Here is a 23,962-nt window from a genome sequence, read left to right on the forward strand (position 1 = left end):
TAGATAGGTATAAAAAAGTGAACTACCGAGTAAAACTAGATCGGTACATTACTACATAATATTATTATATATTTGATAAACAGTGAACAAGTACGTGTTGGAAAAATTAATTTTGATTACCATCTTTGATTACGCGTTTTTAAATTAAAAAAAAAAAAAAAAAGCTGTGATAGTAATAATAATAATAAATAACACGATCGCGGCTGTGCGTCACAATTATTGTGTATATAGCACATATACATGTACAGTCGGCACGATTTAAAGCACGTGGACCCGTAATGAATATATTATTATTATATGTTATTGTATAAACGCGTATGGGCGACCGCACAGCGTCGTAGAAAATATAATCACATAGCAATAATATATACCTATCTAATATAATGGGAAGATTATGAATGATTATTACATTATTATATAAACCGATTTCATTGATATGCGTATAGAAGCGGAGAATTATGTCCACTGAGCATATAACGCGACATCATTACGATCGAGCTGTGATGATCAGACAGTGCATATAATGGGTGAAATACGAACGAAATAATAATTTTAAAAAAAGTCCATTGCATTAAAGTTTACACGGTGTATCTTGTCGTGCTCGTCCCAAAAATTATGCTTTTTTTGCCTAATATACAAATATTTTTTGAAAATTTTGATGTATCCACCTGCCTATCTAATTTAAAATGCGAATGAGAAGTTTTTCAGTTATAACGATGTTTCTACCAGGGACAACAGTCCTTAATTTGGTTTACAAAGATACAATTAATGAAATATTGGAACTAGTATCTATTATACTTGGCTATTTTTATTGATTATTGTAATATAGATAGATAAATATTAATAGGTAATTTCAATTTTAAAATCACCATAGCCACAGCATATCTTCTAAAGTACATTATATTATCCTAATAGACTGAGTAAATAAATTCTCAACTAGGTAGGTAATCGTTTAAATTTTGATTTTGATACATTAACATTTTCAGAAAAATTACTCATGAATCATTGGCAGCAGAAAAGGGATGTTCTTGTATTGAAAACAGATTTCTGTATTTCCTGCACAATACACTCCAAGCAGAACAAAATTCTCAAGAATTTGAAACCATGGTCATCTTTTAGAACCTATAGGTATTTAAAAAAATTTTAAAATCAGATTTTGAGTGACCGAATTATTAGAGAATAAAAAATAGCTTACAAGTTTGATGAATTACCGTGCATAGACTTTTACAAATTCGTGGATTATAATAATTGATACACTTTCCTGTATAAATACGAAGTAAAAAACGTGTTGAAATACAAAAATATGTGCGAGTATATATTATAATATAATAGTGAGTTGTAGCTGGGTATATTATACGTAGATACGGAAGGAACCAAGTATAGGTAAAAATATTGTCAGGCACTCTGTATAATATATAAATTACACGCATGATAAAGAAAATATTATCGCAATGTAATTTCTGCGATCTATCAGTACCATTCGACAATGTAACGTACGTCAACGAAGATTATAAAATTTATATATATATACCTTAATGTATATTATATATGTCACGGTATAATGTGCATAGTAATATGTAATATCATATATTTTTAGTTGTAAATTTAATATAATATGTACGTTTCAAGTTCGTAATTCGCTTATATAATAATATAATCAACACCAATAACAATAATTAAATACTGAGATACACATCACACATAAATAAGCTACGGTGCACATTTTACAGGAAGCATTTCCACAAATTTCGTTTGGCGAATCCGAGACGACCGCGACATCGGATTCATATAATATGTGATTCGTATTATTGTTTCGCCGAGTTCAACGTCCGTACATGTATCACTAATTATAACAATGTTCGGTCGCAACATCAGCCGATAGCCACCACTGCTTTGGTACACACACACATATACATATATGTGATGTCAACTCATTGATTGTGTTATAACTCGACTTGGATTAACTGTCCCCAATTAAATTACGCAACGAAGTATGCGTGTACGCAGTGTGACGAATGAGTTTAACATGATTAAATGGAAACGGATTTTTTAAATTTTTTTTGATTATAATTATTTTAACTTTAGGTGAGACACACGCGCAATGTCGTGTGGAGGTTTTTTTAATTTATTTTTGTCTAAACGTATCGCGTCAGCAAAGAAAATCGTTTTTTATCGTTAGTATATTATAATCTCATCGAATACCTAGCTCATAATATTTAAATATATTATCTATACTATTTTGTTTAAAAAATACGCGAGGAACAAAATATGATATTGTACAACTCAATATTTACGTACTACTCACAGCTAATGCCGCTGTTTTTGTATACCTACGCAATCGCAGGTAATCTATACCTAGGCTGAAGTTTATATTGTACATCATTAGAAAGTAAAACAAAATCAAAATCCATTTCAATGATTAATCGAATAATCGATTAATCTCTTGAATTGGAAACCGACAGAGAACCTTCCCCGCTCCCAAAACGTTAATTATGATCATTGATTAGTAAATAATATAATGTCGATAATAACTCGCATATCGATCGCGGACGAATGCACACGTTATACTTATTTCTTACAATTGTTATAATGTGTGTACCGCGCCGTGATTTCGAAGCAATTATACTAGACGATAAAATAATAACACGTAGTTACTAATAACCAATAATTATGAACAAATAATAACAATAATTTACCGAAGCTGTGTTTGAAAATAATACAGGTAACACGCATGATGATAAATATTTATCAACTATTCTGCTATTCGGTACAGCGTGATACAGTCTACACACTACTCGGCTATACTATTATACAGTTAATTCTATGAGTAAATTATACATTTTCATATTTTTAAAACGATTATTTTGCGCCATAATATACCTATATTAATTTTGAATTATACGAACAAATTATAAATCGTTCATATCCTATTAAAATAAATGCCCGAGTATTTTCACCGTAAATTTATTAACGCCAGTACAGTATATTATACATCTTCTCTCATAGTAAATTCCAACAGGTAAATATTATAATTTGTTCTCCGCACTCTGTATATATTATATGATCGATAAACCAGTCTAATAGTTCATTGAAATATTTAAATTCAATTAAATTAAAATTAGTAGTCGGAATATTTAACAATTGATAAGCCATTAAGGAGTTGCAATTTTTTTTTTTTTATTAAACAAAAAAAAATTCCAATCAATTTAAAATTAAAGTGCAACGACTGACGTTCATTTACACTACTCGTAAACAGTATACACATATAGCATATTATATTCGAAACGTGGAACGATGATCATAATATATGAATATGATATTATTGATACGCGTTCACAAATTAAAATGTTTATAATTTTAAATAACTTTAATAGTTCATGGCACATTCTGATATTTTTTATCAATATCATCGTATGTATATTGGACAGAATATTATGTGCTATAAATTATAATAATATATACACCGATCAAATATCAAAATATTTTACGTAGGTGTTAAAATTAAATAAATTTTTAAAAAATGTATAACTATTTTTTTCAAACTTTATGAAATTATTAAGTACCTATGTAAAAAAAAAAACCCGAAACGTTTAATCTGTCAAAATACTACATTCTATTATATACATATGTCAGTTGCGTGCTGTCAAATATAATTTTATTTTTTACAAGACGTGCATCCTAATATATCTAACCAGAATGCAAATTATACATTTTTGGACACGTTATGTTTCATGTGTTTGATTTATAATGATTTTCATTCGAAACGAAGTTCTACAACTGTTCACTAAGATAAACCAGATACAAAATACACGGGTTTTGTGTATAGTTTAGATTAAATCACTGTCACTATACTCGTGCATATTTCTGCTAAACATATATAGCACATTAAGAACGAACGTCGTCCTAGTTACGTATCACAATATTTTAATAGATATTATATATTAACATCATATATTTTTCCGTGCTACGTGTAAAGACCCACACGAAAAGTATACACGTATCGATATTATCGAATATTATAATGTGTTATATAAAACTTGTAATAGGTAGGTATTACCTACATTTTGTTTATACGCAAGACCAAATAGAAGCGAGATCACAATCAAAAAATAAAAATCAATAAAATCGATTGGCATTAAATTACAATGATATTATTTAGTCATGTAAAGTTTTAAACACTTCCATAAGGCTTTGAAAATCGCAATTTATTATTCATTACACGGCCAGTTGACACTATATACCACACATTATTATATATGTCCAGCAATATACGAGATACAATTCAAATAAAACGTTGGTGACACATTGTACGTAAGACCAAATTCACGAACATAGTGGCGTCATATTTTGGTGTCGTGAGGTAAGTGTCAGCAGGGCGTATCCAGGGGGGGGGGTGTTAAGTGTTAACCCTCCCTTTTGCTTTTTTAAAATATATAATATTTTATGTGTAAAAACTGTAAAAAACTTAGCTGATTTATATTTAAACCTCCATTTCATAATCCTGGCTACACTACTGGGCGTCAGGGTGTTTTGTTTGAACCCTTTATTACAGTAAATGATAAGTGAAAACAGTAATAAACTAATAAATATAAAATCCAAATAACGATTACAATACGTTATATTTTTAAAATTACCTGGCAGATTTTTTTTTTAAATATAATAATAACTGTTTTAGAGAAATTTGCTTGTACAAAAACTATAAATATAAAAATAATGATAATTAATATTATGGACTTTTATTTTTTCTTGTATTTATCTTCTTCAACCTTTTCATGCATAATATATTAATATTACTAATTGATTTTTACAAAAGGTAATCAATTATTCGCTATCTTTTAGTTTTTTTAAATTGCTTCTAACCATTTGGGGGAAAAAAAAATCAAAAGCCGTATAATGTGCATAGCAGGTATTTTTATATTCATATGGTTTGGTGAAAATTCAATATGGCCGGCTTAAAACCTTGCATAATCCGAAAAAAAAACTGAAATTACGCCCCGAGTACCTTACTATATTATAGGTCTACATGTATTTACAATATGTACTTAAGTATAATAGTACGGTGGTTCGTATGAGAAAAAAATTACTGCTACAGGCAATGATGCGACTATAATTGTCACAAATAGGTTGTAAAGCTGCTCGATAAGATGTGTACAGAAAACACGCACACGCGCAATATTATACCAGCTGTTACCTATAGTATATTAATATGCTATATCGCTTTATCATCATTATTTAATTACAACCAAAAAACGATAATTCGATAAACAAACGCATTATTACGAGCAACGATCATCTTTTTTGTTTTTAAAGATTTTCTATATTGTGTATTATAATATATTGTTGTATATAATATAGGTATGGGTACAATATGACGAGATTGTGTCTGCACTATTTAAGTCGAGGCCACGTTTTGATATTATCATAGGTACTATATGAAAAATGGTATCATATATAATAATATAAATATATAATAACAATCTGTAGATTGTAAATATTGTAATTTCTAGGTACCTATTCATTATTATAATAATATGCATGATTGCCTTACCGAGCCGTAAAGTAAGCCGCATGCGTCCATGCACAAGTACATACACGTCGCTACGCCTTGGATGTTTAGCTGTCCCATGTTCACAGAAGTTCTTTGCAGGATAACTGAAAAAAAAAAAAAAAATTAAATTCATAAATATAAATGCACGCGTACATACGTTACAACTGGTACAAGTATATGATATGTGGTGTATAAAACTCATATATATTATATGGTACCAAATGAATATACATATATGTATATACCACCTAGGCGCCTGGCGCCCATACTTATTTATAAACGTGTGACACGTTCCATTGTTTAGTAAAAAGTTTTGGCATACAGATCTTATTACATTATACAAATTATTGTAGCGATTAAACAGGATGACGATTATAATGATATAAGTATAGTTATAATGAAAGTTGACAACCATACAATATGCCGCAGCTGTGTGATAATATGTGGCGCCAAAAAATAGATTTACATATTATTTTTCCGACGATCCAGAGTAACATTTAAATGCTATCGAAATTCCAATAAACATCACGTACCTAATTAATCACGAATAATTACTCATATCTAATTAAAGGCCTTGATCGATCATAATATAATGCAGTTACGTTGTGGTTTTTTTTCTATGTTTTAAATACCTATTGTTATTGTACCTATAGAATAACAATATCATAATAAAGTAGTGCATAAGTTTTTACATTGTTTATATCGCATCTTCGTAGTAATCAACATCACGATAACGCCGTATAATAATTATAATCGACTGTAAATAAAATATAAGCCGATCGACTCAATATTCCCAACTTCCCATAACAGTGATTGGCTTTAGTTGGAACATTTTTCCATAATAAAATAAATAGGACAGGTAATAAACACGAATAATAATAATTAATGTTTTCTAAATAATAGTTGCTATTGCGCTGAATTGATCGTATAATATTCTAAAAATGCATACTTTATTGTCGTATAGACTATAGAATATAATAAAATACACATATAACTGCAGTAATATAAGTTATATTATATTCAATCTGTGGTGTTTATGCCATTTCGTTAGCTATAATATCGTAGATTATGATGCTAAAATGTACCTTTATATGTATAAATAAAGTTAGTTAAAATATAAAAATGTATAATATTATGTCTTATAGTGGACATATTTTAAGCTTTTTAATGATTCATAGAAAATATTTTTTATAAAAAGTGACGGAGAGTTAAAAACAACATTATACAATAAGTTATAGGCACTATTTATAGGTAATTTGTGTATAGGAACTCATGGCAGCTTAAAACGAACTAACTCAAGATCATAGTTCATATATTATTTTAACGTAATAAAATTTAACAATAAATGTTCCCATAACCTAGCTGTTTAAAACACGAAAACATCTTTCCGTTTTGCCATTAGATTTGTCTGTTGTGTAAAAAAAAAAAATACATAATAATTGAGATTATCGTAAACGTGCATATACATAACAGCCAAATGAGTCCCTTCAATAGTTTTATATAATATTGCAGTTGTTAAAACCGGATATTCATATTAGATGGCAAAATCGTTTTCTGACTGGCCTGTATCGTGAACCTCATAAACATATTTCACTACGTAAATGAGTCCATTATAGAGAGAAGACCGCGTTAAGGCTAACGAGTCGAATAGTTATTATTATTTTTACTTGTATAAGTTTCTAACGACGATCCATATAAAAATAATATAATAATAAAATTATTATTTTTATTATCATCATTGATGTGTAACCGAAAACGTTTATTATATAGAAGGGGGCGGTTGGCGGTTGCATTTAAAGCATCGGATTCAAAAGAATAACCGTCGGTAAAAAGGAGGCGCCTGTTCGAAATCGATTAGAATATTAAATGCATTTAATATTATTATATAGTTGGCGGTCAGAAAAATAGTAGGTACCATAAGGTTCCTGTGCGGCAACCGGTTCGTAGTATGTATAATGTAATATATTATATACCGTATATGTGTGTGTATGAGAACATATTTATATGTGACTCCCAAGCTCATTAACACAAATTTGAATTTAAAGGGAAAATAATAAAACACTTATCCTTATCTGAACCCTAGAGTATTGTTCCGATCTCGAGTGGGATTCAGGAATTTTACTCAAATTGACACCAGCTATATTATATTATATGGATAGAGACCGGCACCGCTGCACACCAACCACTGACCGTGATTAATACACACACACACACATTATTATATAGATATGCATTGCAGCTTAAATTTTTATATCCAAAAACAAACTTTATGTGTATGTCCCGTCACCGTGAACAAAAACTCGTGTTTATTTGGGTATTTTTTTTAGTTATCGCCCTGTGCGAGTATTTTACGATTATGACCAAATTACACGGGCTTTCAAGAAAATAATAGAAAATACTGTATAATACAGAGGCGTCTAAAAAGTGAAATTGCCGGACGCATTGTACTCGCATTGTATACGCGTATAACGTTTTATGACCTTTATCCCGAGATGCGTTTGCGGCGGGCGGAATCGCTCCTCCGTAAACCAACGGATTTATATATATATTATTATTATATCAAAGCACGTAACATAATATATATATATATGTATAAGAATGATATGAGTACATAATATTATACCGTTGACAAACAACGCGGCGTAAGCGCGTGTATGCCTATCAATTGTGTTTATAATGCGGCGCGTTTTTCATTTTCACACAATACCGCCCGATGAGTTTGATACGTTAAGACCGCGTCCATTTATAATAATAATGTTATGTTCTCCCCTTATTTGAAAAATTTCCGGCCATAACGACTTTAAGCGACGACGCTTTCCCGACGATGCGGATTCCGCACACAATGGACTTACGAACACATCGTATGCATGCATACACATATACATGTAACATGTATAATAATATGTCGCAGTGTGCGTGTGAAGTATTCGAAAATCCAAACGAATAACAGGTAGATATATTCGTATTATCACGTTCTACGTGGCGGTAATCCGTTGAAATCCGATCAAAAATAATAATTATGACTAATGATTCTAAAGTATGCTTCATTTTTCAGGCTGAACAAACTATATGGTGATAGTATTATATACCATTAAAATTATATTTTTAAAAGCACCACACACATTTTTTACACGTACACTTATAGCGTGTACACGTGCATACATAACATTACTCATCCTCATTGAAAATACCCATTTATATAAGTAGGGGTATACTATATACAAAATCTTTAAGATTTAGTTATAGAAAACGTAAAAACATCCCATCACCAACAACTATTTTGTACATAATGAAAGTGCAATGTTGTGTAAAAATCTACTTACGAATCGCGCGAGTAGAAAAAAACGCTTTTAGAGAACAGTTTATCTTAATGTCCCGTGGATTAGTTAAATATTTTACAAATAAATAATAAAAACTTGAAAATTAAGAGCATCAATAAAATGCGTTCCGTTTAACTAGAAACTAACTGTTTTACTTCGAAGAAAACAAGTTACGACGCTATACTATGGAACATTAAAATATTTTTTAAAGTAGATAAAAACGTTTTTTATGTTTAATTACTAAAACGTTACGTTTCAAGTCAAATAATATATATCTATATGGTTCTTTTTCGTACCTCATCTACTTTTACGTAAGTCTAAGTCTATAAGAGGACACCACACTCCTAAGATAAGTGTTGTCTCTACTTTATATATTATGTACACCATGTATGGCATACCAAATTTGTGTTCATCAGAACTAATCTTAGAGTTTAATACTATATACTTACTATCAAATTTAAAGGTAAAAATATTATCTATGTTTTTACGTTTATTTTAATGATATTTCAATTAACTATTAGTCGAGTTAAAAGTATTTTTATCAAATAATATTTTCAATGAATTTTATTTTAGAGAAAAAATAATTTCTTCTCGTGTATTATTTTAAATTTTCATTGAGTCTGTATATTAATTAAAATAAATTTAATCCAATCGAAATCTATGCTCTACTATTTTAAGTATAACATTTTTTGTTTATTAATTTATAGGTCATTCATTCAATCAAACGTATTATTTTATTTTAAAATACAATGCGATTCGTATGTTTTATAACCATATTTAATACTTTATATAGGTAGGTATACATACATATCTAAGGCCTTAAAAATAATCATTCAACTACTCGTTATTATCAAATTATTTTATGATGAACCACAACTAACAGGTATTAAATGCTCAGTATATCCATCGAAATATAAGTTATTAGTTATTAAAAATCAATTCTACAAAATCTATTAAAAATTAAACTAAAAATATTTCAAGTTTCACAGATAATACATACCTACTAGTTATATGGATATTATAAGAATTTATAGCTAAATGATTATGACCCTTACGACAGATAAATCTGAACATTCTGAACATAATGATGAATGATGATATGTAAATAAAACGTATTGATTCAATACATTTGTATGTAACTATCTTTAAAATAATGTAGACACTAGACTATTTTAAGATTAAGAACGGACAATATATTTTTAAAGATCAAACACAGTTTTTGGTAACAATATTATTAATATTATTGTATTTATATATACCTAACCTTATGAACCTAACCTATAGTGCGAACGCAATGACACAAAAAAAAAAATATGTTAGGTTCATTAATATTTTATATAGATGTACACATGATAACAAACATTTTTACTTATAATTAATAATTGTAGCATGAAAAAGCTGGGAAAAAACTGTAGTAGTCCATTTTTTTCGATTTCGATTTTATTAGTTGAATTGATAGCAAATTAGGAGAAGTATTGACAGTTGAAATTGATTCAGTGAAAAAATCATTGAGTCCATATAGTTATTCAATGGAAAAGATTAGGTATACTGGTGAAGAAGTAAAAATAAATTGTTTATAATCATTATGTCTAATAAATATTACACTTAATAACGAAACTAATATGATATATTATATTAATCTCTGCAGGTATACTTAACTGGGTTATAGATAATATAGATAATATACCATATATATACTAAGGCCGCACATAAAAAAGTGTAAGTTGTTAGAGAACCCTATGAAAATGATGTTCTACGATTGGCTCTAATCTTAATGAAATAACGACTTCATTATCAATCATCTGATTTAAATTATAGGCTTTTATTTTCGAATTTCAATTTAACGTTAAAACGTCTTAAAAACATTTAAATTCAGAACAGAATTTGATAGATGATAACAGATCATTGATATCGAAGTCGTCATCTCATTGGGATTAGAAACAATCGTAGAACAGTATTTTCATTGAGTTTTCCAACAATGTACACTTTGTTTATTATTATGCACCCAGGCCCTGAATTTTTAATTTATTGGTACCAGTAAGCACCTACTCTAATATAATATAATATGCACACAGTTTTAGTAATTATTTTGCATATAATCTGTGAATTATGGGTTATTGAATCATAAAATACAATGTTGTTCATTGCTTATATAATTTAATTGTTAAAATGTTATGCGCCATGTGGCCACAAATTTCCAATATAATTTGTTAACTTCCTGTGATAGTATAGCTCGTGAAGCACTTTCTTGCCACCTGCCCCTCACCCAGTATATAATTAAATAGTCAGCAGTGCCAGTAAAAATAAAAAGTTCTCTGAAAAAATCCAATATGTTTCCATTAACTGTTTAGGACTGGTGCAGAACAATAAAAGTTTTTGCATTGAATAAAACGCACATCTATGAACAATAATTATAGTATTATACATAGGATAATATACATAATACATATAGATTATACACAGAGTCCGTCAGAACAAACGCATGTTTTTCAAAAAAATGCATATGCAGTTTTTTTATATGTAACAAAATTTAAGTTTTGAAAATAATATCATACATATGGCTCATTTGGCGTTTTGGGGACATTCCGTGGCCCCCTTATTACTCCCCTGACTTGACGACATGTAATTTTTTTTGGTTGGGTCACATAAAATCAAAAGTCTACCAATAAAATCCTAGAACCCTTGATGAATTAAAAGACGAGATCACTCAAGTGGTGAGAAAAGTTTCCGGACAGATGCTGATCGACGCGATATAGGATCGTTTCGCGAATGGCTGCATCCCTACTTTGTGGCTCAAGGGCGCCAGATGACTGACATTATTTTCAAAACCTAAATTCTGTTACATATAAACAAAAACTGCATATGCGTATGCATTTTTAATATAATAAAACATTTTTTTACTTAAATTACTTAGAGTGTAGCATCATTTTGAAGAACACGCGTTTGTTCCGACGGACTCTGTACAACAGTACGAATTAAAAAAGAAACTGTAACAAGTGTAACACGATTACAGCTCGCTTTGTGTATATTATACGATACACTTACCACGCAAGATCCCATGGGCGGGGTGAGAACAAACGAGGCGTATAATATAGTAATCCTAAATTTTCTCCGATCGGAAATCTTTAATCACCTGTGGCTAATGAGATTCGATCGTGACAACGACGTTATGTGGAAAATTAGTAAATAACGAAACGCCTTCGGTTCATCTTTTAATCGGTGCTTGGCAAACCACCTATACATCATACTCTTGCGTGATGTCTGATAAAATAATATGATACAATAATATTAATATGTTATTTACCGCAGTCCACGAGTCTCGGGTATTATTATAATATAACGTCAGTATAACGAAAAAGTATAAACACTGTAGGTAGTCGTTTGGGCCACCCCACACGTATAGGGAAGGGGGAAAAAACGTCCAAACAGACGCGTTAATAAATCGTCGATAATTAATTTATATTATGCACGCGTACAAATACGTATCTACAATATATCACAACGGCAATAATATTATGTCCATATAGTATTATTATTATTATCATCATTATTGTTGTTATGTGCACGGAGAGTGCGCGTTTATCAAGTTGTTTTCCGCCGGTCGGCGCGTGGACACGTAAACGTACCCCGCTGTAACCCGTTTGTATTGTATTTTCGGACTTGCTGGCATTACAGGGTGTCACGCCATGTTTGTTCCAACTATTATTTTTTTTTGAACATTTTAACCGGGGAGGTCGCATTTTAAATATGTTTCGGTTTACCGTAACTCGAAAGGTGGCTATAAAATTACAAACTTTGCTTTGGATAAGTATATTTTAAAATTTTTGATTCCCATCAAACGTCGACTCCGATCGTCAGTCACGCACATATTTCACGTATTCCATATTATATGACGTATAGACATAACATTATTGTGTAGTGCGTCTTTCAATATTAAACGGTTTCCGAATGCGCCACGTGAAAAGTTTTGAAAGCTCAGTTCCCGCGGAAATGCCCAGGTCCATGTCCCCGGCATCCCCACTTTGAACTTTCGTAAAAAAACCCGGGGCGATCGTTTGTACTCTGTTTGTACCGGTTTGTACCGCAAAAATCATCGTTTGTACCAAAAGCTGTAAAAAGTTACAAACGTTTTAAGTTGGGGGTGCTGGAGACATGCCAGCACCCCCACTTTGAGCTTTCGTAAAAAAACCCGGGGCGATCGTTTGTACTCTGTTTGTACCGGTTTGTACCGCAAAAATCATCGTTTGTACCAAAAGCTGTAAAAAGTTACAAACGTTTTAAGTTGGGGGTGCTGGAGACATGCCAGCACCCCCACTTTGAGCTTTCGTAAAAAAAACCCGGGCGATCGTTTGTACTCTGTTTGTACCGGTTTGTACCGCAAAAATCGTCGTTTGTACCGAAAGCTGTAAAAAGTTACAAACGTTTTAAGTTGGGGGTGCTGGAGACATGCCAGCACCCCCACTTTGAGCTTTCGAAAAAAAAACCAGATCCATCGTTTGTACCGGTTTGTACCGCAAAAATCGTCGTTTGTACCGAAAGCTGCAAAAAGTTATTAACGTTTTAAGTTGGGGGTGCTGGAGACATGCCAGCACTCCCCACTTTGAGCTTTCGTAAAAAAAACATGGGCAGATCGTTTGTACTCTGTTTATACCGCAAAAGTCGTCGTTTGTACCGAAAGCTGTAAAAAGTCATAAAAGTTTCGGACACGACTACGGCATCCCCACTTTGAGGGTAGGCATAAAAATTCAGCCAAAATATGGGGATTGAGTGACTGTAAACTTAAAATACACTTATAGAATTATATTTGAAACAAAAATATAACAAAACCATTTAAAACCCATTGAAAAATAAACATTTTAAATTATTTGTTGCAAAATAAAAATAACAAATAATATATACAGGGTGCTTCTTTTAAGTGGGTACATTAATTATCTCGAAAAGTATTTACTTTTTTCAAAATATTTTTTACGTGGTTTATAGTTGTTAAAAAACCACTCTGCCAATCTAAACTTCAAATACTTATAACTCAATAACTACTAGCCCTAAATTCGATTTTAATGAATCTAAATACTTAGAAAAATATTCTGCTTTGGAAAATGAAATTAAAATTCTATGTTGTCATTCAAAAAAGTAAAAAACTTAAAAATTGATAAGGATAAAAAATACTTAAAAAAAATAATTTTTGAATAAAAACGTTGGTTTTTTAACAAATTAAAACCATGTAAAAAAATATATTGAAAAAATTAAATACTTTTCGAGATAATTAGTGTACCTACACACTTAAAAGAACCACCCTGTATATATCTAACATAAAAATTAAAAATATTATATATAAGTAATATATATACATATATATATATATATATATATTTATATATATCTAACATAAAAATTAAAAATATTAATTTTTTCTAACAAATGATAAAAACATAAAGGTAGGTATAACTGTTAATAATTTTTAAACTTGTATTGTATCTAATGATAGGTTATTTAACAGGAATCTAAAACTAGCATCTAATCGCTGTAAATTAACATTTTAAAATATTCTTTTGTAAATAAAACATAGCATTAATTCCGTATTTTAACCCTTTCCCGCCCAATTTTTTTTTTTCAAATCTTTCGGAAAAAGTAATTTAATTCTTATCATAATAAATACAATAAAAACACGAGTAATATTAATCATATGTTAAAAACAGTGGTACCATTTGATAGAACATAAAATTGTTTATATTTAATGGGTCCATTTGGAGTCTTCGAACTATTTGTATTGGAATAACGTTTAAGAATACAATACGTAATCCAAATGGACCCAATGGGCTGGAAAGGGTAAGAAATAATAAGTTAATAAGTAACAAACAATAGTGATTTAATAAAATTGTTTTGATTTCATTTAATATTATTTAAAGTTTTGAAAACCATTATCAAATAAAAAAAACGTTGTTACTTTGCTGTATAGAAGTTGTCGAGTGACAATGTATGTATTATTATTAAACTTGAATACAGTGTTAATAATTAAGTCACTTTTATTAATACGGTAATTTCGAAGTTTTATTAATATTCTTATTTCGAATGTTCATTTGAAGAATTTTGGAAATATTTGAACTTCAAACAATAATTAATCAAATTGCGCATATTATGTATTTTAATAATTGTTTAATGGCTGTAAGCGACCAACTTATGAAAACCTTTGTACCTATTACATTTTCAAGTATTTTAACTCAGCAATACAATATATATCAATATATTTTATAACAAAAAATTTTTTTAAAAAATTGAATATTTCAAATACCTATAAATAGCTAAAAAAAATACAGAAATATTTCGAAAAGGAAATTATGTAAAGCTCATTTTTAAGCTAGGGATTCGAAATAGGTAATTTATTTTATTGATACGTTTTTTTTTTTTTTGCTTTGTTAAATTTTCATTCAGATTCTGGAGATTCTGTATGAATCTGCATAAGTTTGTCTTAGGTAAAGTCTTTCAAAAATTATTAAAATAAATACGTGAAATTTATTTGTGTTTGAAGTTCAAATATTGACGAAATTTTATAATATATGAGAATTTGAAATTTAAATTTTACTAACAATCGTCAAAATTAAATTATTTATAAGAGAAACTTAATTATTAACAATGTAAAGGTAATAAAATTAAATACACTAATAATTTTTCTTCAGATAAGTACAATGCCGGTGTAGCAGCCTCTTAAAGAATTTAAAAATAAAATAAGATTATCAATAGACTATATACATAGGTAGGACTGTCACTGCACATCAGACTAGCAAACTAGTTCTTATCTGAACCTGTCAAAGAAAACCGATAATACGCAATTGTAATTACCATACACAAAGTACCGTATACAATACATAGAAAGGTACTGATCAAAGGTTCGTATTTTTTGACCAGTTCGGCAGGACTATTGTATTCGTTGGAACTCGTGACAATATCGTATAGCCAATCGAATACGATTGTTGTATATCAATATGTACATATATTATTTGTTATTTTTATTTTGCAACAAATAATTTAAAATGTTTATTTTTCAATGGATTTAAATGGTTTTGTTATAGTTTTGTGTCAAATATAATTCTATAAGTGTATTTTAAGTTTACAGTCACTCAATCCTCATTAAAATATAATACATTTTAAAACCAAGTACATTTGTTTTAATAATTAGGATATTACCAATTTCGTTTCATATTTTATTAATATCTTATAATTTTAGAGCCCCTTTTTAAAAAAAATTACGAAAAACAAATATTAAAATCGGAGGGGTTGCAAGACCAATGAGCCTTCTACTCAAAGCTATATATCAATGGTGTTTAGGAAAACATTTTTCGAATTAACAAAAAATCAAAAAGTAACTAAGATCACAATAAATGTTGCGATAAGTGCGTAGGCTGAGTGGTGAAAGAGTCATATTTTGGCCGATTTTTTTATGCCTACCCTCAAAGTGGGGATGCCGTAGTCGTGTCCGAAACTTTTATGACTTTTTACAGCTTTCGGTACAAACGACGACTTTTGCGGTATAAACAGAGTACAAACGATCTGCCCATGTTTTTTTTACGAAAGCTCAAAGTGGGGAGTGCTGGCATGTCTCCAGCACCCCCAACTTAAAACGTTAATAACTTTTTGCAGCTTTCGGTACAAACGACGATTTTTGCGGTACAAACCGGTACAAACGATGGATCTGGTTTTTTTTTCGAAAGCTCAAAGTGGGGGTGCTGGCATGTCTCCAGCACCCCCAACTTAAAACGTTTGTAACTTTTTACAGCTTTCGGTACAAACGACGATTTTTGCGGTACAAACCGGTACAAACAGAGTACAAACGATCGCCCGGGTTTTTTTTACGAAAGCTCAAAGTGGGGGTGCTGGCATGTCTCCAGCACCCCCAACTTAAAACGTTTGTAACTTTTTACAGCTTTTGGTACAAACGATGATTTTTGCGGTACAAACCGGTACAAACAGAGTACAAACGATCGCCCCGGGTTTTTTTACGAAAGCTCAAAGTGGGGGTGCTGGCATGTCTCCAGCACCCCCAACTTAAAACGTTTGTAACTTTTTACAGCTTTTGGTACAAACGATGATTTTTGCGGTACAAACCGGTACAAACAGAGTACAAACGATCGCCCCGGGTTTTTTTACGAAAGTTCAAAGTGGGGATGCCGGGGACATGGAGCTGAAATGCCCTTATACTGGTACAATATGACGTTAAGCGGTCGTGCGGGAATGTGTACCGCAGACCGAATCCGTCAAGACACACCCTGTACACTGGTACACTTATTGGCCGGTTGATAATAATAATATTTACCTAAATATTTTTATGACCGTATACCGGTCGCATTATACCTATATCAAGATATACCTAACCTAACCTACGGGGGTGAGCCTTACCGGAGCCGAGTCGCGACAACGACTGCGGCACGCGGAGACGCACGCCAGTGGGATATCAATTAATTAACGACTTTTATACGGTCAATCGTTTGTTATACGCGCGACGACCAACCGCGGCGCGTATGCCCATTACACGACGACTGGTCCACCCGGTAAGAGATTTTTATAATAATAATAATAACAATATTTAAGTAATAAACGAAGTTTATGACGCGTGACGTTCGGATCGTTTCAATTAGGCGCACGAGTGCACGACCACCGAGCGGCAGACCGTCAGTGGCGCTGGCAGCGGAATGGTGTAGGTAACTAGAACCCACCTATAACACTTACATATATCATATAGGTTCGCGTTTAGTGTTTATACCCACCTACCTACCTGTGTGCGCTGTATGATAATAAATAAAAACGTATTAGTGTTTTTAACACGAGTCGCATAGACTGCAACAAGACAATAATGTATTACGAATAGGAAATTAGTGCGAACAAAAAAATTAAAACGAGATAAGTATGGCCGACGCCGTGATGCAGAGACGACGCAAATCGTTATTTCTTATCATATTATACACATACGGTAGTTGGCAGGGTAAGTAGAGATCAGAGCATATTTTAAGTAATTTTCACTGGGTGGCACTTCAATAAAATTGAAATAAAATCCAACTCTCCTATTTCAACAATTTTGATATAGGTTTATTAAATGTACTCTACTGAAAAATACATCTACAAGTTGTATATGGGTTTATTTATTGAGAATTTGAGATATTATTATTATATCAAAATAACCGATTTTTCAATAATAAAACTTTGATAAAATAAGTAGAACAGAGTATATATATTTCTATCAGTATCTGTATTTAAAAAAATACGTGTTAAAATTTAAAATTATATGTTTGAATCTATGGAAAAAAATGTTTGTATAAATTCTTGATTCTGGTATAGCTCTGGGTCAGGTAGTTTCCTTCTTTTCTCTTTAGATTCCAGAAACTTAGCATTTTAATGACAGCTATATTATAATAGTATACACTAGGTATACAGTCAACAAACAGGATAAGATCATTACTATTTATTAATACTAAAATTCGTCCAATATGGGCTTTTATAGCAAATTACGGACCGATTGAAAAATATTTCTCGAAGGGCCGAGACTATCCAATCCGGCCCTGGACGAGTATAAGTATTTGATATTTCAATCACAGAACAATGCTATGAAATATGAATACTTCTAAACAATTATATAAAAGTAGTATAAAATTTACCTATACAGTGTATGGTCGCCTCGCCTGTCTTTCATCAGGAGTACAGGACGAAAATTCAAAATATGTAGAAAATTAGAAATGTTGTTATATAGCACCTTATTCCCACCCAACCTTCAATTTACGGTGACGATCGACGACTTCCAAAGAAATTGATAGCATTGTTAAAATCACGTGTACTATTTTCGTACTACATCAGTACAACTATATCTATTCGTATAATTTATATTATCAATAGGTATATAATATAAACAATTCCGACAAAATAGTTGTGAGCATGTGACATGTTCTACATTCAATAAAATATTATTATTGTTTATTATATAGTATGGGATAAACTATACAAGAGTCGAAAGCTTAAAATAGTTTTATGTTCTTTATACATATATTATATACATAATAATTGACATTGGTAGCTATCGGTCGTTCGGTCGTTATGAGAATGTATTAGTCAGTGGCAGTGTGGCACGATCACCCACCAGTGGGTAGCATTAAAATATCACTGGGGGGCACTAGTGCCCCGTACTTTGTATGTTAAAATATACTATGATGGTAGAGATTGATTTCACTATATCATCGCGGGTGTTTAATATTTATCCTCTTAGTCTATTTAGGTAATTACATGTTGGCCGGTTAAGGTTTTAATCGTAGTCCTAGTGATGTTGCGAATTCCAATTTTAAGAACGGACCCGAATCAAACTTTTTTTTTAATTCAACAGCCTCAAACCAAACCTAATTAGGTATTTAAATGTAATACCCTCGAATATTGAACTTTTGACAAATTCTTTAAATAATGTATGAACACTAAACATTATAGGTACAATTCATTTTTTAATCACACCATTCACTATGTTTAATCTTTAACTGTGCTATACATATAGTTTATATACTATACATATTTAAGTGATAATATAGTGCAGTAATTTATAAGTAGGTACTATGCGCGAAGTAGTACCATATAGTAGATACTTTTACATTATAAGAGTATAAAATATACTCTTTACAATATCTAATGAATAATGGTTTTATCTTAGGGTCAGTAAACCGATAAAAATATTTTCAAGTAGAATAGCAAACATAATTATTTTTTTAACTCTCCCGCAACTAATATCTTCCGAAATAAAATCGCACGGATTCCATTAATTTCAATGACCCATACACACAGTAAACAAACCAGCAGAGCAAAAACTAAGTAATTTTCAGTCGATTTCAGCCGGATTACGAACAAACATAATATTATCATTAATAACGTTTATTACGTGCGTTGCTGCAGTTGAACGGAATATTATATATATATAACATAATTAGCGCAAGTTTACTTCAAACGACTTAGTATAGCAATAAGTGAACCACAACAGGTTTCGCATGGCGCGTACGTGATTCCTGGATTATATGACCTATACTTTGTGTGGTAATTGCAACGCTGATTCATGTGGTTCATTTCTTCAATAGAAAATATAGTTTATTTTCGAAAATGTGTTTGCATTGTATTTCGCGGATCCTTGCCAGATATGTGACATATTTTAGGAGTATTACCTATATACTTTGTTATTGCGCGATGTTTACTATTGCAGGTTGAACAGAAAATATGCCATTAAATATTAATAAATAATAATACAATGTCTAAATCATATTTTTGGCGATCAGTCGGATTGTTTTTAGTTTTTACTCGAAATCCCGGTATATTTAACCTGCAGTGTTTTGTCTATGAATTAAACTAAAAATAATGTTTGTACAATGTACGCATAATATCCTAATAAACTTCTATACCCTGGCATACGTCATAATAAAATATAAACATGCGAAAAAGTATACTCGCATGTATAAATTGGTAGAAAAAAATCTGTTAAATAATGACAACACAATATATTAAAGTAATAAAGTAATAAACTATTTGTCTTAAAGCCCACGAATGTCTAAAATATAACCTTGACTTAATTTCAATATTATATTTCCGACAAACATCGTCCCACTTTAATGGGCCGGCAAACACGCAGTTATACATCAGGTGTTATAGGTCTATTATTATTAAACATTAAATATAATTTTCGCCAACACAAATTATGAATTATGATATAGTTTGATTGCAGACGCTAATATTGGTTTTTAATCTTGGATATACATTTATAGGAAGTATACGCTTATAAAAGTCCTCGCGAAGTCACGTATCACGTGTTTCTATTCAATTATCATTAGATAGTACTCTGAAGTTTGAATGTTTCTTCAAAAGTTTAGAGTGGCTTTGTAAGAACATGTATAGTAGTTACATTTGTGTAAGTATGAGCAGTCGAATGGTATAAACAACCCTAAAATGCAATAATTATTTATTTTTGTAGATTTGAAAAATAACATTTAACAAGCAGATGTTACTTCTTATTACAAAAATTACTCATATAAATTAATAAGCATCAAAATATCAACTTGAATGAATATCCAATCTTGAAAGAACAACCTACCAGAAAAATGTCGAGCGCTTTATATGATTTACTTTATTAATTCATTAAAAGTAAAATAACAGTCAAAATAAAAAAAAAGAAACACATTATTTAATTAGTATCAGAAATGATAAGTTTTCAAATATTAATAAGATAACAGAACAAAAATGATTAATAACTGACCTCGGAGTTGAAGACCTTGACATTTATTGTACTTAGGTATACTACATATTTAATCTATCACGAAATCTAAAAAAGACATTTTGATAAGACAAAAATAAATTAATTTTGTTTATGACACGTATACTTGAAATCATGTACGAAATATGTACCTATGGAACTATACACTCCCGGATCACGTGAGCATGTAAATAGTTTTGATGTGTTGAAAAATGTATGTAGGTATTGAAAATAATTTACTACATAGGTGTACCACTTTACCTTTACATAATATTATAGAGAACGTAGTCCGAGAATAGTATAGTATAATATTTTACGTGAATAGATTAGCACTTAATACTTATAAGTTATAATAGTTATAACATATTAATAAGATTTATAAATTGTATAAAGCATTGACATTAAGCATGCTTTTATTGTATTTTCATTTAGTAATAATATAGTATCACCGCCATTAAATTATCCAGGTTAACTATCTATCGACAATATAATTATGGATATTACTATCGTAATATTGCGCTCCACCTATTTTAAACTCAGTGTAATAATTGGAATTTTATAGTAATATAATAAACCGGAGAAGTCGCTATGCTGTATAGTAGATTTTGAGTGTTTCTTGTCATTGAGTATAGGTAGGTAGACATAGCTTAAGAAATATGTTGAATTTAAAATTTGAACTCAATGATAAATCATTGTGCACACGAAAAACGACTTTGAGTGTCACTTTGTCAGTCTTGACCACTTAACTATTATCTTTAGTGAAAACATCTTATTAGGTAAATTAGAAACTATACTCATTGGAATTTTGAATCAGATACCTACCTACTAAAATCAATTTTTTTTTTTTTAATGTTCAACTAAATAATTTAAAGTAAAAAATTCCTATTTTTCTTTTTGTACCAACTCATTATAAAACAGAAGTATTTATCAGCATAATACACAAGATATGTCTTATGTAGTAAAAAAAGTACAGAAATTTGAAAATATGGTCTTTGAATTTATACAAAAATTACGAAATCAGAATATGAATAAATCCATTATTAATGGGAAAAAAATGGGATGGGAATCTCCTTGTATATTCTGTGGAAATGAGAAATGGACTTTTGAATTGAAATTCATTAGGTACATCAAAATATCAAATAAAAATTATATTTAACGATGTATTAAAAACTACAACAAAAATCAGACGTATTCAATTGAACATATTTCATGGACAATAAAAAATAAACATAAAACGATCAAGAAGCCCTACAGAAAACATACGTAAATGTAATATACAATATGATATATATACTTAATTGCGTGTATTTTGGAAGTCTATTTCAATTTTGATAGCCGTAAAAGATTTTTAGAATAGCTTCCGCTTACGATTGTTTAATAAAAATTTAACGGCATGCATATCAAAATGCTAGAAGAATTGACGACTTTAAATGCTATATTTTTAGTTTTACGATCGTATTAATTGAATAAATATTGTTTCAAATGAAATCGTTATTTCAAATTGTAATTCTTCGAATAAATTTACTGTTTTACTTGGTACTTATGGTGAATAATATTTATGGTATTTGACGTTTAAATAACTATGACGATCACAGTGCAGTATAAGCACAATTATGTATCTACTATATTACGATAATATGTAAACATGCATTTTTGGTCGGCGTTTATCGATGAGATACACGTGCAAGACGACCACTCTCGATTTGATGATTCAAAAATATATCTGTCTTTTTTCACATTGATTATAGCACTGCATCGTTTGACCATTCCTGTTGTCACAGTGATATTTCTTGCATGTCACAAAGTCTCTAACATAAGACAAATTCGAATTAGGCATAAAAAAATTCGTTCAACATAAAATTGAATACATTTGATTCCGACTTGGTTTGTTGTGCACAAAAATATTTCGTTTATCAAGAAATTTCGTTGCACGAAAGTTTATCGAAGTTTGGCCGCATATTACGCAAATATAATAAGGTCCATTTCGTGCGACGTTAAAATAACGCAAAACGTGGTGCGAATGATCCAACGCCAACACTCTCAAGACACTTCTTCTTCTGGTTTTGCAGACCAAACGTATATATGGACAATAATATATGAGCATAATATCATCTATTCAAAAAAGAATCAGCACCCATATGGCCATATGTAATACTTGCAAAGTTGCAACGTAACTCTATCAATTGAACATATCGTAATCACCTGCCCCAAATACACTGAAGCTCGCAAGATACTCCAAAATCCTGCATCACTCTTTCAAGCCTATTCAAAGATGAACAGCTGCAATCAGTACATTTTTCCATAACATCAACACTAAATACCCATCGTAAATAATAACTATACCTAATAATGTAGTAAAATGTATTCCAAAATTTAATGTACACATATATATATTTTCCTTTCTTTTCTTGTATACATTTTGATTAAAGTAGGCTAAAAACCTGTGTTGTTAAAGCCTTAATAAACTATTTAAAAAAAATAAAAATAAAAAATATCATCTACGTGCGCTGGTATTTTATTACTGTAATTTATGTAGTGTTATATGACGATTTATCGATATTCGCTTCCGATTCGTTAAACATATTATTGTGTACTATTGAAACGCAATCGCGAACTGGGCACACGCATTATGTATTATTATATGTACATCATATATAATAGAAACCATTGGTACACTTCATCGGTGTATAGGAACATTGTGCATTATTATAGGTGACAGCGACGACTCAATCGAGTGGCCCCGAACCGGTTTTCCCGACATTTGCGGTCCCGCGTGTGTCCGATCTCATCGTCGCATGCGTGCGGTCCATTACGTGCGGATAGTTATGGCCCAGTCGT

General features: G+C 30.6%; 1 protein-coding gene across 1 annotated transcript in view; it reads right to left on the reverse strand.

Moving 5' to 3' along the window:
• LOC149057869 (uncharacterized) overlaps positions 1–23,962 on the reverse strand; it is an 83,325-nt gene that overhangs the window by 21,060 nt on the left and 38,303 nt on the right. Inside the window, exon 2 of the mRNA XM_089223963.1 lies at positions 5,549–5,652. Coding sequence (XP_089080089.1) covers positions 5,549–5,652 — 104 coding nt within the window. The remainder of the gene's footprint in view (positions 1–5,548; positions 5,653–23,962) is intronic.

This window comes from Diuraphis noxia, unplaced genomic scaffold (genome assembly GCF_037042655.1).
Source record: "Diuraphis noxia isolate RWA-SAM2 unplaced genomic scaffold, SU_Dnox_SAM2 contig0003, whole genome shotgun sequence".
NCBI lineage: Eukaryota > Metazoa > Arthropoda > Insecta > Hemiptera > Aphididae > Diuraphis > Diuraphis noxia.